Source organism: Daphnia pulicaria, chromosome 3 (assembly GCF_021234035.1).
Source record: "Daphnia pulicaria isolate SC F1-1A chromosome 3, SC_F0-13Bv2, whole genome shotgun sequence".
Lineage (NCBI taxonomy): Eukaryota > Metazoa > Arthropoda > Branchiopoda > Diplostraca > Daphniidae > Daphnia > Daphnia pulicaria.
The window spans coordinates 10,843,546-10,858,262 of NC_060915.1; the positions used below are offsets into that span (position 1 = coordinate 10,843,546).

General features: G+C 38.8%; 4 protein-coding genes across 6 annotated transcripts; 2 read left to right on the forward strand and 2 right to left on the reverse strand.

Annotated features, from left to right (window-relative positions):
• Positions 1 to 2,305: 2,305 nt before the first annotated feature.
• On the reverse strand, positions 2,306 to 3,274 carry LOC124329484. Its single transcript, XM_046788544.1, has 2 exons — positions 2,773 to 3,274; positions 2,306 to 2,703 (listed from the first exon to the last, which is right to left on the reverse strand). Exons 1-2 carry the CDS (start codon positions 3,177 to 3,179, stop codon positions 2,481 to 2,483), a joined length of 630 nt encoding a protein of 209 aa, XP_046644500.1. The 5' UTR covers positions 3,180 to 3,274; the 3' UTR covers positions 2,306 to 2,480.
• Positions 3,275 to 5,515: 2,241 nt separating this feature from the next.
• LOC124329556 lies at positions 5,516 to 6,814 on the reverse strand. The gene is made up of 2 exons (XM_046788639.1): positions 6,272 to 6,814; positions 5,516 to 6,151 (listed from the first exon to the last, which is right to left on the reverse strand). Exons 1-2 carry the CDS (start codon positions 6,721 to 6,723, stop codon positions 5,962 to 5,964), a joined length of 642 nt encoding a protein of 213 aa, XP_046644595.1. The 5' UTR covers positions 6,724 to 6,814; the 3' UTR covers positions 5,516 to 5,961.
• A 111-nt stretch (positions 6,815 to 6,925) lies between these two features.
• Positions 6,926 to 11,307, forward strand: LOC124328845 (sodium-coupled monocarboxylate transporter 1-like). 2 transcript variants are annotated; one of them, XM_046787658.1, is made up of 19 exons: positions 6,928 to 7,061; positions 7,342 to 7,529; positions 7,609 to 7,655; positions 7,714 to 7,912; positions 7,994 to 8,293; positions 8,364 to 8,523; positions 8,597 to 8,662; positions 8,744 to 8,795; positions 8,880 to 8,947; positions 9,006 to 9,160; positions 9,226 to 9,256; positions 9,322 to 9,431; positions 9,498 to 9,606; positions 9,664 to 9,773; positions 9,841 to 10,021; positions 10,096 to 10,182; positions 10,252 to 10,421; positions 10,485 to 10,665; positions 10,752 to 11,307. In XM_046787658.1, exons 5-19 carry the CDS (start codon positions 8,100 to 8,102, stop codon positions 10,803 to 10,805), a joined length of 1,728 nt encoding a protein of 575 aa, XP_046643614.1. In that variant the 5' UTR covers positions 6,928 to 7,061; positions 7,342 to 7,529; positions 7,609 to 7,655; positions 7,714 to 7,912; positions 7,994 to 8,099; the 3' UTR covers positions 10,806 to 11,307. The 2 variants fall into 2 exon arrangements, 1 of the variants encoding a protein (XP_046643614.1); XR_006916508.1 differs by having other exon boundaries at positions 6,926 to 7,061; positions 7,714 to 8,293; positions 10,519 to 10,665.
• On the forward strand, positions 10,835 to 14,717 carry LOC124328844 (sodium-coupled monocarboxylate transporter 1-like). 2 transcript variants are annotated; one of them, XM_046787657.1, is made up of 16 exons: positions 10,835 to 11,060; positions 12,009 to 12,171; positions 12,235 to 12,300; positions 12,376 to 12,427; positions 12,496 to 12,563; positions 12,619 to 12,773; positions 12,834 to 12,864; positions 12,932 to 13,041; positions 13,111 to 13,219; positions 13,307 to 13,379; positions 13,443 to 13,479; positions 13,553 to 13,733; positions 13,805 to 13,891; positions 13,956 to 14,137; positions 14,198 to 14,365; positions 14,447 to 14,717. In XM_046787657.1, exons 2-16 carry the CDS (start codon positions 12,067 to 12,069, stop codon positions 14,577 to 14,579), a joined length of 1,557 nt encoding a protein of 518 aa, XP_046643613.1. In that variant the 5' UTR covers positions 10,835 to 11,060; positions 12,009 to 12,066; the 3' UTR covers positions 14,580 to 14,717. The 2 variants fall into 2 exon arrangements, with proteins under 2 accessions (XP_046643613.1, XP_046643612.1); XM_046787656.1 differs by lacking the exon at positions 10,835 to 11,060 and adding an exon at positions 11,417 to 11,949.

Consider the following 14,717-nt stretch of genomic DNA (forward strand, 5'->3'; position numbering starts at 1 on the left):
ATTCTTTTTTAGCTGCAGACGTTATTTCCATTCGTCTGACGTTTTCACATGAATATGTGATGAACCAAAATAAATACAAACAAAACTGTTAGCGCTCGCCTTCAGGAATTCCCCTCCAAAGATTGAGCCTAAAAGCATAAAAGTAAACACGTACTTTATTAAGTAACAAAAAAAAATTATCTTTCCAGAAACGAAAACAGGGGGTTTATCTGGGAGTCTGTTTGGAGTTTTGCTTTAACTCTGTGGGAACTTTTACGACGAAATTTATGGGACAGTCGGGCCAAGTTGGGCTTGGGAGTTGTACATTTCAACCATGGCGTCTATAGATGGTAAGATAGTGTGCACTACCTTACCTGACTTAAATACCATCCCAGAAAAGGGTCTCGCGGAGCTTCTCCGCTCAATCGATAACAGAATATTGTTGCGCAAACCTTTGAGTGAGTAATTAGTCGTGAGGTTAAACTGTATATTTTTAGCGAGTTGCTGCTGAGACCTTATAATTAGTCGACCAGGAAATTTCGGTTAACGGCCTATTATTACGGAAATACCAAAAAAAGATTAATGATTCAACTGTTTAGGGTTCGAGCTAAGAATTGAGTTGCTACCTTTCTGTTGCAAGATAAACAGCATGCGATCTGATTTTTCCTTTTCCTGTTGATGCATTTCCTGCTTGTTATACGCCCGTCACCGTTACAAAAGAAAAACTAACTTTGGCTACTGCACAGTGGCTGAGTTTCCTATTAACAGGATTGACAAAATCCTCAGTCAAAACTGTTGCGTGTCCAAAATATTTTCTCTCTCGCCGTTTCTGACGGCTACGTTGCATTATCTCGATTATGAATGGAACGATAGACATTAACGGTATCGAACTTCGTGTTGCTTGACTATTAACGGTTCATTCGTCCACGGTCAGTTTACGATTAATGACACGGCAATACCGCAAATCCCAGGAGAAGACGAAATCCCGCCGATCTCAAGTACAGTACGTAACGTCAAGCATTTTGTCTTGCGTCTATGTAAACAAACTTCAGATGTTTGAGTTATTATTAGAGAATACTCATCGATCACAAAATGGTAATGGCACGTAACCAAACTACGCTAGCGGGAGGTTGTTTTTATTTTTCCTTTCCGAAATTTCATCCCCGTGTGAAAATCGCTGTTGATTTACCGGGATTTTGCTCCCTCCACTTGGTCTCTTTCTGTGGTTCTTCTCTTTGAATCACAATGGAGAAAATAAGAAAAAGATTAAGTTAACGGGAAACCATCGCGGAAGAAGTTCGTGAAAAGTGACGGACCGTGATGTTGAGCAGAGACTACCGGTGATGGAGACAGTAACGACTACTCCATGCTGCTGCTGTGCGGAATCTCGCGGATCACGAGACCGTGACCGAGTCTCTGCTTTCCCCCGCTCTGCCTAATGTGCCGCGCGCGTGTTTTTCCCGCACAAAAATGGTCTCTTTTCTCTTTTCCCACTAGACCGTTCCGTACATTTTTCCCCTTTAATGGACTCCTTGTCGGATTCTCAACTATACGGAATCCGAATTTCACGTGCTATCCCCATGCCGACCGCGAGACGTAATCGACTCTTCTCGCATCTTTTTGTTCTACATACAAAAAGTATTGCCGGCATTGAAAAGAAAAAGTCCCCACAAACTCGGAATTCGTAGATTAGGCGGATCAGCTTGTCGGCACAGCGAGCTTGAGCTATGAGCTCATTTCCGTAATTACGTATATATGCTCATTAAATGAGACGGCTTTACTAGACATTACACGGAAATGCCGGACTGCTGGATGGGCTTCGTGGGAGTCGACATCCGGTCTAGGTAACCTTCAAACTTGTTATTGTAGTGTGTTGAGAGTCATTTGACTCGCCACTTCACATTTTCTTTTTCCCTCCATTTGTGTCCTGTCGTCAGCGTCTGCAGTGGCAGCCAACACAACACGTTTGTACATTATGTGTACACAGGAGAAGAGGAATTATCATTTTATGGACGTCATCTATGCATTGTTTATAAAAGGCTCAGTCATGTACCCACTAATGCAGCGGACCTCCAGCAGCTGCTGTATTGTTTGTCGTTATTTATAGGATCAATTAGGCAATATACGAGTGCGGTTGTAAAGTCCGCCATTGCGCCAACCATTCTACAAGGTTGTTATTCTTTTTTCGTAAGAAGACAGCGGCTTTACTCACTCTACCAAGAGTGCTGATGGTTGATTACACACAGCCCTTTACAGTTGAGAGAATATACATGTCTTCATTGCAATAAAAACTAGGCAATCAACTTCAACCAACTCATTACAATCGCTCGCTTCATTAATTTATTACCATGGCTTTAGGTGTATTGATTTTCAAAGCGTATAATGATCAATCGTTAGAAACACTGCAACGTGAATGATGTGAGACGATGATAATTAGGGCATTACTAATTGGTTTACTTAATTGAATTTATTATTATTATATTAAGGTATAGATGTATGTTTCAATTATTCCCTGTCGCAGGGCCTTCCGTTTCTCCGCCTGCCATCCCCGCTGATTTGATATTCAAAACTTCGAGGATGATCTTGGCGCTGAAAGGGCAGTGATTGAAAACTTGGGCGCAAATTTTCAGATTCTTCACCGACTTGGACCCAACAAATGCCGCGTACTGAAAAGCTGCTTTTGGCTCGGTGCGCAGCTGCTCGAAATTGGGCGCTTGTTGGCCGCTAGAAAACACGGAAAGGACAGTTATTTTACAAAATTTACTAGACTGAAAAATCATGAATTGTACTCACTCGAATATTTGAACAAGTCTCCGTGAGATGGTTCCATTCAACTGATTTGGTTCTTCTTGATGCAGTTCACAGAGAAGACGGGCACCGCATCCTGACTCGTCCGTAGCGGCCACTTCGAGGACCATGGCTTCATCGATTTCAAATCCCAGTTCGGATCTCTTTGAACGGAACCCGTGTTGATTTCGGCGGTTTCTGATGGGCAATCCCGTCACGAAATTAACTGATCCAGCCAAGGCAGTTAGTCCAGCTGCTCCGGATAATAAATTTTCGCGGGAATCTAATTGACGGACTACACGCGTATCACTCGATCGAAGATTTTCAAAGGCTGCATCGCTGCTCTGCACGTTGATAAACACATGGATCAAAACAGCCATTAACCCCCACCAGGTAAACAGAGAATTTGACATGGTATTATTTATTTGGGAATCTGAATTTCGGATAGAGGGTGATGGAATGGGCACCGAAGTTGATCAGAAACTGAGAGTGTGTGCTATGTCGTGGAACTCAGTCGGGACTCTTTATATAAGCTCAAGACCTTGTCCAATTTTTAATCCTCTTCTGGGTGCGCAAAATTCATTCTCATGTTGTGGTCTTGTGCCAGATATTCAGTCGCGTAACTTGAGCTTTTTTAACGCGACCTTGCCTGATTCGCCGCGTAACGTGAGCTATGATAACAACGCACCTCTTCGGAGTAACGCACCGTAGGCTAGCCCTTTATGAAACCCGAATCACTCGAGGCGCTTGAAAGGAATTTAAAAAAAAAAAAAACCATTCAATTCGAATTTCTCAATTCTATTATTGGTTTTGTCATCGTTGATTTAACCCACCCGTCACCTTGTGCGCCTAAAATACTTTTGTTGATTCTTATGAAAAGAATAAATACTCTGAAGAAATTAAGAGAGAAATAACTCGAAGTGGTGGGAATATTTGATAGCTCTTGTGGCCTATTGCGTTTCGTTATGTTTCCAAGCCATTCCAACCACGTACTCTGCAAGGACGTCTTGTTCGTTGTACATTCGACTGGATAAAACGTCATTACTCGTCTTCGTGGATTTGATTTGTGGTTGGTTATGTCTAAGCCCTTGATATTTAAATACGGCATTGATCTCATTACGCTCCTTTGTACACTTTAAATATGTTCGAATGCGATATCAAACAAAAGGGGATTTCCCATTGCGTGCGCTTCGGCCTTGGGTTGCTCATTGCATTACGCCGTTTACTCTTTCCTCTTCAAAATTGTTTGAGAACCATAAATAACGGCGTCATTGGTCTGTGGGCTTCTTTCACGTCCGTCGGTCATCGCAAATTATTTCGATCTAATATCAGGTGGAACCTTTCTCACCAGATAATGTAATTACCCGATAAATTGTTTCTTAAATGTGGGCCTACATCTGCTGGATGTTGGGACTAACCTATTTTTAGTGTTATCTGACAAGGTCACTTATTTTCGAAAGTTGGGAGGGAAAAAAGAGAAATCGACAGATTGGTAGATGATGATGACGTTCCACGACGCCGAGGAATTCGATCATCCACGAAATCGGTCGCCTGTTGGTCATCAAATTTATAAATTTCAAATGCACTTACGTTGTGGTTGTTGTGCCAAAGAGAAAACTTGTTTTTTCTTTTTTTTTTTTTCGATGCGTTTCGGCCCTTGTCGTCTTAGATCATTCTGCGTAGTTGATTCACCTGAAAGGCTTTTAAATAGGTAGTCTTTTTAGGAGTCGAGTTGAAAGAATGCGTGAATTTGACAAGCGATATGAATTGAATTAATTTCACTCGGTACTTTTTCCGTTGTTGAGATTTTCCAGTCAAGGACTTGGATCATCATTGGCCTCATCTGAGATAAAGATTTCCCTTTTTTATATTTTACTTTCCCTTGTAAGCAGACAGGAACGTCACTCAAAATCATTATCTGGAAGTAAGAAAACCCTCAGGTTAGAATTAAATGAAAAAAAGGACCGTCTGTTCTACCTCCGGTTTATTTTATTCTCTCCAAGGTACTCATTAGTCTCCTGCAAAAACGCTAGCTCAGCTCTTGCATCTCATCTTTTTTTTTTTGTAGTCAGATTCAGATAATTTAAAGGTGCACGCAACCTTACATGGACATCATCATTGTTTCGTAAAATCGAAACAAATTTTCATGTACGCGTCCGCACGGGATTGCAAAAGCAACTCTTTCTATTTCGTGAATGACAATAGTCCAATAATAGAAATGGTGGTGTATCTAACCACTTTTTAGACGTAGAAGGTACCGACAACCGCCTCTGGCCATTCCACTTAGGATTGCTGCTTCCTTGTCAAGTGCAGTGTTTTGCACCCACCTTAATTTTCTCACGTCAGTTTGGTACACGTCTGGCTAAAATGTACACATCCTAGCATTTCCTTTTCCCGTGTTGCAAGTATTACATCATAGCGATTGAAATCGCGAAATGATGCGTTTCACTATTTCGGCTAGCGCAGACAGTTGGTAAAGCGCAATTTTCACTTTCCCATTTTTGCTAGAAGATGTTCTACTATACACATAGGGTGTATACGATTTTTGTTTGCAGGAAATTCTGTTACCATAGTTAACCTGTTATTGGTTACGTAATCAAATTCCTTTCAATGTCGTAAATTCTTTGTACAAAAAAAAAGAATAGCTACTTTGGCTACTTCGAAATGGAATTGCTGTAACGATGACCGAGTAAAGGGAAAATTTAACAGGCAGCCAAGTACTAATTTGAATGCTTGGCTGAATATAGCGACGCCAGGACTAAATTTACTTCGGACAAATTTCTGTAATTTTCAATGGCGTTATGTAGAAAGAAAAAAAATATGTAAATTTAGTCTGAAGGAAAAAAACCCAAAACAAAACATAGCACAATGTTTGAATCATTCATGATTATACGTATATTCGTGGTTCTGTAGCTGCAGGGGTTCGGCCTCCAACAGGTACATACCATAGGTGGGGCGCTCAAACCCACTGGAAAACACAGGCTCAAGTAACCATAATTATTCAAACAATAATAACGTTAACGATCTTTTCGTAAGGACTAATATAACATGAGCTGCATTTAGGAATTGCGGGCGGTCTCGTAGGTTTGATTGTATTAGATTAGGTTCTTTTGTATTAATCTTGTCCTGCTATCGTGACGAATACCGATGGATGTTATTAATAACTCTTGTCGCTTTCGGAACCTAAAATTATTATTAAACGCTTTTAACAACAGTTGGATTATTAAATGCATGTGCAACAGCCTCTGTGGTTATGGGACATTTTGGAAACAGATGAGAACAGATTTTCAAATCTTTAGGAACACTTGCTCCGACAAAAGCTGCATACCGGAAAGCTGCTCTCGAGTCCGTCTTTAATTGTTCAACTGTAGGGGGTTTTTTCTCGCTACAAAAACAGATAATTTTTAATTTGTAAAATATTTTGTTTAATTATTATTGCGTCAAGTCGCATGACAGAGTTTTTGTTTAGCTTTGTCTAAGTGATAGTAAGAACATTTTAACTTACTCGAATAGTTGAATGATTTTGCGCCCAGTTTCATTGAGATCCTCTTTCCTTTGCTGATGCAGTTCACAGACAAGGCGACCACCACAACCAAGTTGATCTAAAATTTTAGCGGCTCTTAGCAGCTCAGCATCGTCGTATTTCGAAGTGACAGAACCAGTTTCATTGCTGCTGTCACTGATTGATCTCCTTCTATAATGGTGGTGACGACCCCAAGATTGAATGTGATTTTTCTCCCTGGATTTCTTATGGCCAATGATGAGGCCAGCGATTATTCCAATGGCTCCAGCTACAACCGCCGTTTTTACTAGTAAAAGGGATCGGGGCACACGACGATGTCCGATGGCATTAGAATCAACTTTGTCGTTTTCTTGCTGCTGGCCACCGACTGTATGTTCTTCAAACACGACGGAAAACAAAAGTAAACCGAAAACTGCGTAAAACTTGAGCTGCATGCTTTCAATTTCTGAATGGTGGCGGAAATATTCAAACTGCAGCGCAATATCCTAGAGTTCTAATGAGTACCTGGTGCAATTGCTGATAAGCAGTGACTGATGTTTTAATTCATACAAGAACTACACTTATCTATTTTATATTACTCACAGTAAAGACGGCCTTGCCCACTTACTCATTGTTTTATTTCATAACCCTTCTCTAAGGTTTCTTTTCCCGCCACAATGACGAATTTCCAAACGATGGACTAGTTGATCAGTCTGCGCGAACCCTTTTCGCCCTTCTGGTTAGGAGTTGACTTCGACAACGTAACCGCACCAAAGAAACCAACACAACCGAGGTAAGTTATTGCATACTAAAAAACATATCTCCGGTTTCAGTTTTGGTAAGCGGAAGTTTCTTCGATAGTCGTAGAAAGCGTTGGATTTGGCTAGACTAATCACATTTAGAAGTTTGATGTATCCATATAGAAAATCAAATTGAAGAAAGCATTGATGTAGGAAGGAAATTATCAGCAATAATCGTCGTTATTGTGCAACAATCCCGCTTTGTATTTCCTTAAAATAAAATTCCAGTATTACTTTTATGAGTAGATTGACTAAATATATTTTTGTTCAAAGAACGTAGATACATCTGAGCTTTTAGACTATAATGTATTCCAAAATGCATTGCACGAACACCTGCGAGCTGTAAGCCATGAAGACGATCAGATGCGTTCCACAAATTCTTCTCGGTTCTGCTCGTCGCAAGAGTCCGGTTTTGTGTTGTTCGCTTGGATAAGACGGCAAATATGGACAAAGGGACCGACGTAACGCATTTCCTTATACAACAAAGTTTTCAAATGAATTTATTGAACCCGCCATTTTTCTTTAAATTTATTTTTACAGTTTAATAGATAAAGCATTTGATAGCGAAACGGAATTGGAAAAAAAAGGTTTGGAATTTGAATATGTTTACTATGGCAACAATCACATGTGTTTATTTATCTATAGTTGGCGTTCATCCAATATGAAAATGATGCGCTTCCATTGAATTGCAGTTTGAATTGCTACAAACTAGGTCAGGAGAAACCAGAGACTGGGTTGTCTGCCTGCTTTGTGCAGTCAGTCTATTACACTGCATGTATAACAAATATTGTATACAAACGGCAGACTGTTGGTCGGCCGGAAACGCTATCAATGCGATAGCATAGTAACATCCCTCTTTTTCTTTTTTTTTACTAGTTTATTATTAGTGGAATTTATCTTATTTTTTGTTTGGTTTTATTGTAAGATGCTGAGACGGTGAAGAGCTCAACGGAGTAGAAAGGATAAATTCGGCAGTAACACACTGACCACCAAACCGTGCGCATCGTGTCATTCTTGATCGTCTTCAAACAATGGAGGAGACCTCAAAATCTCATAATGAGCTGTTATTCGGCTGGGCGGATTATTTACTTTTCACTTCAACCTTACTGATGTCGTTACTCATTGGTGTCTATCACGCTTGGCGAGGCAGTAACTCTACCTCCGAATACTTGATGGGAGGGAAGAGCATGGGTATATTCCCCATCGCAATGTCTTTGGCTGCCAGGTAAGCCAATGTGTTAGAATCCAATTAAATCTTATTTTATGGTGTTTCTTCTGTTATCGCGGTCCCACAGTTCCATTTCGGGGACGACATTATTAGGAACTCCAGCTGATGTGTACCTCACAGGCACCATGTATTTATGGATGCCATTGGCTATGTTCCTTTGTACTCCAGCTACCGGTTACCTCTATCTAGCCATGTTTCATCGTCTTCAGGTCGTTTCAGCTAATCAGGTTTTTCCACTTTATTATTAAAAAAAAAAAAAACTATACATTTAAAAACCGGGTTAATCCAATTTGAATTTAGTATCTTGAATTACGATTCAATCACATAGTGAGGCGCATCGCTTCCTTCCTTTATATCGTCAAACAGGTACTATAAAGTATAAAATTGTGTTTGGTTTTATATATTGGAATCACGTCATATCATGATGTTTTTAATATTTGAAAATAGTTGTTTTATATGGCCATCATAGTGTATGCGCCGTCATTGGCCTTGAAACAAGGTATTTACAAAAATGATTCCGTTCAATTCTTTTTGAGAAAAGTTCATTTGGAGGATGTTTTTTTATCTTTTTTTATGTATGCAGTAACCGGAATCAATGTTTACATCTCCGTTGGAGTTCTGCTAAGCGTCTGTACCTTCTATACTGCCCTTGTAAATATTTTAGTTTTTAATCTGTTTCACTATAAACTAAAATCTCGTTACTTTTCAGGGTGGACTTAAAGCAGTTGTCTGGACTGACACTTTACAAATATTTGTCATGTATGGTTCCTTTATTACGGTACTTGTCAAGGGAAGCATGGATATAGGAGGACTCAATACGGTTTGGCAGCGCAATTTTAATTCATCTCGCATAGAATTTTTTAAGTAATAGACAAAATTATGTCCATGTCTTTTGGCTGATTTATTAACGAGTGATATTATTCATTTAGCATTGATTTCGATCCTACGACCCGCCATACGGTAAGGTGGATCGACTCATCTCCCTATCGGATTATTACATTTCTCATATTTTCCCCCCTATGTAGATTTGGTCTTTGGTTATCGGAGGTTTCTTTTATTGGACATCTTTTTACGGAACGGATCAGTCCATCGTTCAGCGTTTTCTGGCTATGCCAACGTTACCCAGAGCACAAATGTACTATACAAATCGACATATTAACGTAATGTGGGTAGGCTACTTCATTTTTTCTCTTAACTACAGATCCATGTGGTGTAATTTAGTTGCAGCTGCTGGAATTGTTGGCCTTGCTTGTTTCGGTGGTATGATTGTATACGCCAAATACTTTGATTGCGATCCTTTATCATCCAAAGTGAGTACACTTTTATCATTGAGAGTAAACCAATTTAATCATAAGGAACGTTGACAGGTTATTGAGAAAGCTGACCAGATCATGCCTTTATTCGTCATGGACACCGTTGGAAGTTTGCCTGGTTTGCCTGGCCTATTCGTGGCAGGTGTTTTCTCTGGCGCATTAAGGTCTTAACTAATTCTCCATAAATATTGATTTACCGCTGTTTTACTTACGCAGTTTTCTTCTAAATAGTTCTTTGTCAAGTGGTTTGAATTCTGTAGCTCTAATCGTGTTGGAGGATTTTATTCGGCCTTTCTTTCCACTCATTGAAGATCAAACTGCCACTAAGATCACTAAAGGGGTAGCAATTTTATTCGGATGTATAAACTTCGGAATGGTTCTTCTCGTCTCACAAGTCCAGACTATCTTGGATGTAATAATTTTTTTATGTTCTAGTATCAAGCGAATTTCAAATCTTATCATTAATACCCGCGAATGTGATAATAGGCTACTCTCAGCTTTAACGGAGCCGTCAACGGAGCAACCATAGGCGTCTTTAGCTTGGGTATGTTCGTTCCGCAAGCCAATTCTATCGTAAGTTTCGCCTATGACGTAATTGATATAATTTATGATTGCGATAATTTTTTTTTTGTTTTTCTTCAGGGAGCCGGTTTTGGTTTATTAGCATCATTTGCAACGATGATGTGGCTCGGAATAGGATCTCAAATTGCAAAATCGCGTGGACTAAGTCACAATCAATTGAAATTGTTGAGAACCGACAGTTGTCCACTACTCAATTCAACTGCGAGCGCTGCAATAAGCAATGGATCGATGTAAGGGTATTTTTTTTCTGACTTGAAAAATTCAACATGTTTCTGTTATGTTTTCCTGATCAGGAATGAAGCCGATTCTGTATTTGTTTTATGGAAGATTTCGTACCTGTGGTACACAATGATAGGAATGTTGATTGTGCTGATCCTCGGGACAATAGTCAGCTTTTTATCCGGACCACAAAATCCTCAAAAACTTGACCCCAAACTTCTTTGCAAATACAGCAACTGTTTTCGATCGAGCAAAGTAAATACGTGTTCAGTAATAATTGTGGTGTATATAATTTCATTTGTGGTACGAATTATGAATAACGATTTGTTTTCTATTTCCAGAAGGCCGGAGAGTTGCCTTCGGACCCCAAAACTGATGACATTGAACTAGAATGAGTTTTATAGTTTGACCTTTCAGTGAAACCTTGGATTATGCACTCCTTAACGTTAAGAGTTAACACTTTTGCCCCAAACCATAATTCATCTCCTTCAATCAATAGTGACCTTCGCAATTGTCAGTCTAGCCCCTTTGAATAAGAAATGAAGGCTACACTTCCAGTTTTTATGTCGGACCACAGACCTTTGCAACATTTTAAACTCAGCCTGCCAAAGTAAGGCGCTCGCAGCGGCCTTCTGTCTTCCAATATTGAGGTACGCTCAAGAGTAGAAAACCGTAAATCATAGTGATTTTATCCTTTTCCCTGTGGGTTGATTAGAAAACGTTTTAACTCGACTTTTGTAAACCCGTTTTATTTCTTTTATTTTCTCTCGCAATTCTTTTTTAAAATAACTGTTTAAATCATCTACGCCTTAATGTGAAAAGATAATTTATTCATGAAAATCGATGCGCTAAGGAAATGGCGAGAAACCTGAGTACTACATTGCGCGTTTTTTATTAGTATTTCTAGTGCGGACAGAGCTATTTTTTTTTTCTTTAAAAAAAGTTGTTTGTGTGCAAAGGTTTTTTGCTGCCTAAACCAGCTGACCGTGATATGACAAACTCTTTTTTGTGGGACAACTCTTGTGAGCCTCCTTTCTAATCAACACGGTCAAGGCGAACAACAGCGTTGCAAAGAATTGACTCATTGAAGTCTCCATCGAACCAAGTTAACATTTTTGTCCATTTGGTTTGACCATGTTTTACGATCAAAACTCGTACACTATCTAAAACGCAGTTGTCTCGGACTGTTTGATTGTTTATTACCAGTGTTAAAACCGCACTAAAACAGAGTTACGCGTTACGGTGTGGTACGTTCAACGTCAGTATTAATTAGTTTGAAAATCGTTACGGTTCGTTGCCACTACTTTAATTTATAATTTTCATTGCGTAAGAGTGAGAGACAGATATGGATCGATTTGAATCTTTCCAAAAGGCAACGTTCAGTTTAGGTGATTACTTGATTTTTATCGCCGCTTTGCTTTCTTCAATGGTGATCGGCATGTTTTACGCGTGGCGTGGCGTAAGCAATTCAACGTCCGACAATCTAATTGGCAGAAAAACAATAGGCATATTTCCCATCGCCATGTCTTTAACAGCAAGGTGTTATTAAATTGACAGCTTTATTTCTTGACTGATGATTTATCTTTCTTTTCATGCAGCTCAATATCGGCTTCAGCTTTGCTTGGCATACCGACAGATGTTTACCTAACTGGATCGATGTACTGGTGGATAATTGTTGCCGCGGGTCTCTCCATTCCAGTATCCGTTTATGTCTACTTGCCATTTTATCACCAACTTCAGCTTGACGGCTCGATCCATCAAGTATAAGATTGTAAACTTGTAATTTATTTAGTGAGCAAGTTATTTACTGTAAATTTTTCTTAGTACCTTGAAATGCGCTTCAGTTGTTCTATACGACAGTTAATTTCTATACTCTACATTTTCAAAACGGTATTTTAATAAGAAATGCAAAATAGAAATAAGGTGGTTGTTACTAATTTTTTTTTCGTGTATGGATTTAAACAGATTTTTTATTTGGCAGTCATGGTGTATGGACCATCACTTGCTTTAAAACAAGGTGAATATAAAATTTTGCCTTCAGAGGACTCGGTTTCCTCTTATTAATTATCATGTATACCTGCTCAGTGACTGGACTCCAAGAGAATGTTTCAATCAGCATTATGTTCGCTGTGTGCATCTTCTATACCGCTATTGTAAGTACAGTAAATTATTCTGATGAAAAATAATGAGTTATGCTACTTATTTTAGGGCGGTATCAAAGCTGTAGTATGGACCGCCACTTTCCAATTATGCATGATGTACGGATCAATAATTATTGTGTTGGTGAAAGGAGTCATGCTCGTCGGTGGTCTAGAAAACGTTTTTTTGCTGAACGCCAACTCGTCCCGCATTGAATTCTTTAAGTAGATAATTTCATTCGCATCCGACTGAATGTTGGATTTTAATCCTTTAATTTTTTGCAGCTTCGATTTCGACCCTACCACACGTCACACAGTTAATGCATAAATGCCTTATTATTTGAATTAATATTTTAATTTCAAAGTTTTCAAAATGTTTTAAGGTCTGGTCTTTGTCCATCGGAGGATTTTTCTTGTTCACATCTATGTACGCTACGGATCAAGTGTTTGTTCAGCGATGCTTAGCTTTGCCAACGCTTCATAAAGCACGAATGTACGTGATTTCCAATCAGAAAGAAAATTCTTCTCTCAAGTAAATTTGACTTTTGACGTTTATTTTCAGATCGCAGTGCATCAATTTCCTTTTACTAGCAGGAATCATTTCTCTCTGTTGCTTAACAGGCCTTGTTACATATGCATTTTACTTTGACTGCGCTCCTTTGAAAGCCGAAGTGAGGAAGATTTTATTTCACTCAGATGCTAAATGACACACGCTTACTTGAATTTAATCAATCAACCTTACTATTTCTCCACTATAGATTGTTAAAAATTCGAACGAGATCTTCCCTTTGTTTGCTATCCAAACTATCAGGAAATTTCCGGGTTTACCAGGTATACTGTGATCTTTCACATTGCTTTTTCCTAAAAATTAATGACGAAATGTTTATTACGTAGGAATTTTCGCAACAGGAATTTTCAGTGGGGTTACAAGGTTATTTCTTTAGAAAAGAACTATACAGTTGAAGTTTATTCAATATCATTCAATTTCTCACTGTTCAATGTAGTATTCTATCTAGTAATTTACATGCCGTCTCGCTGGTTGTTCTCGAAGACCTAATTCGACCTTCCTTCCCTACAATGCGGGATAGCAAAGCATCATTAGTTAACAAAATGACCGTAATCATCTTTGGCTGTGTCACATTTGGCGTGGCCATATATTTTTCCAAGTTTCAAATTTCACTGGATGTAAGAAACCGCAAAATGAGTAGTTTTGATGTAGCGATGTTTAATAGTTTCGTTTAACGATTTCGATTTAGTCTTCTCTGAGTTTTCTTGGCGCTATGGCAGGAATAATTCTAGGGGTTTTTAGTTTAGGTATGTTTGTCCCATGGTCTAATTCGACTGTAAGTATTACATTATTACGTTTCACTTTAATTTTTTTTATTGCTTGTATTGTTGATTATAAAGGGAGCAGGATTTGGAGCTATTATATCTTTCGCAATTATGATGTTGCTGGGAATAAGCACACAAATTGCCAAAACTAATAATCTAATTACGAATGATCAAATGAAACTACTTATCACAGATAACTGCCCGTCGTTCAATTCAACAGACGTTGTGTCACCTTCCGTTAATTTTTTTATCCAAAAGTATGAGTCCGTTTCTAGATAATAATTTGAAACTTAACGCGATATTTCATTCCATTCTAGAACGGATGCATTTGTGCTCTTACGGATTTCGTATTTGTGGTACACGGTATTGAGCGTGGTGATCGTCTTAATCATTGGTACCATTGGAAGCATTTTGTCTGAGCCGCAAGATCCTGCAAAACTAAATCCCAAGTTACTTTACCGAGTAAATCATAACCGTCTATTAAAGTAAGATAACTTTAGTAAAACATTTTCTACGCATTAGCGAATTTAGCTTTAATTTTTGAATCAATAATGTTATCATATTAGTAAAGCGGCACTCCAACCAAGTGATGAAACCGCTGGCGCTACGGTTATTCGTAGGCAACGAAACGGGATATTACTGTGGGAAATTCCTAGGAGATTATCACCAATAATAGAAGTAAATTTGCCTGATACCTAACATTTACGTCTTCATTCTATGATGTAAGTAACATTTTACTTCGAATGCATCACAAACACTTGCCATAGCAATTAGACATGATCTAGTTATCCGTGGTCATGATGTACCTGATATTTGAATATACTGAAAATGAATTAT

What these genes read in the sequence shown, in the direction of transcription:
- LOC124329556 (XM_046788639.1), bottom strand. Translation starts at nt 6,723, where the DNA reads ATGCAGCTCAAGTTTTACGCAGTTTTCGGTTTACTTTTGTTTTCCGTC. An exon ending in AAAATCATTCAACTATTCGA is followed by an intron (nt 6,152 to 6,271) that starts GTAAGTTAAAAT and finishes CTGTTTTTGTAG; the next exon opens with CGAGAAAAAACCCCCTACAG.
- LOC124328845 (XM_046787658.1), top strand. Translation starts at nt 8,100, where the DNA reads ATGGAGGAGACCTCAAAATCTCATAATGAGCTGTTATTCGGCTGGGCG. An exon ending in ACGTTACCCAGAGCACAAAT is followed by an intron (nt 9,432 to 9,497) that starts GTACTATACAAA and finishes TCTTAACTACAG; the next exon opens with ATCCATGTGGTGTAATTTAG. An exon ending in GCAATAAGCAATGGATCGAT is followed by an intron (nt 10,422 to 10,484) that starts GTAAGGGTATTT and finishes TTTCCTGATCAG; the next exon opens with GAATGAAGCCGATTCTGTAT.
- LOC124329484 (XM_046788544.1), bottom strand. Translation starts at nt 3,179, where the DNA reads ATGTCAAATTCTCTGTTTACCTGGTGGGGGTTAATGGCTGTTTTGATC. An exon ending in AGACTTGTTCAAATATTCGA is followed by an intron (nt 2,704 to 2,772) that starts GTGAGTACAATT and finishes CGTGTTTTCTAG; the next exon opens with CGGCCAACAAGCGCCCAATT.
- LOC124328844 (XM_046787656.1), top strand. Translation starts at nt 11,756, where the DNA reads ATGGATCGATTTGAATCTTTCCAAAAGGCAACGTTCAGTTTAGGTGAT. An exon ending in ACGCTTCATAAAGCACGAAT is followed by an intron (nt 13,042 to 13,110) that starts GTACGTGATTTC and finishes GTTTATTTTCAG; the next exon opens with ATCGCAGTGCATCAATTTCC. An exon ending in GAAATTTCCGGGTTTACCAG is followed by an intron (nt 13,380 to 13,442) that starts GTATACTGTGAT and finishes TTTATTACGTAG; the next exon opens with GAATTTTCGCAACAGGAATT.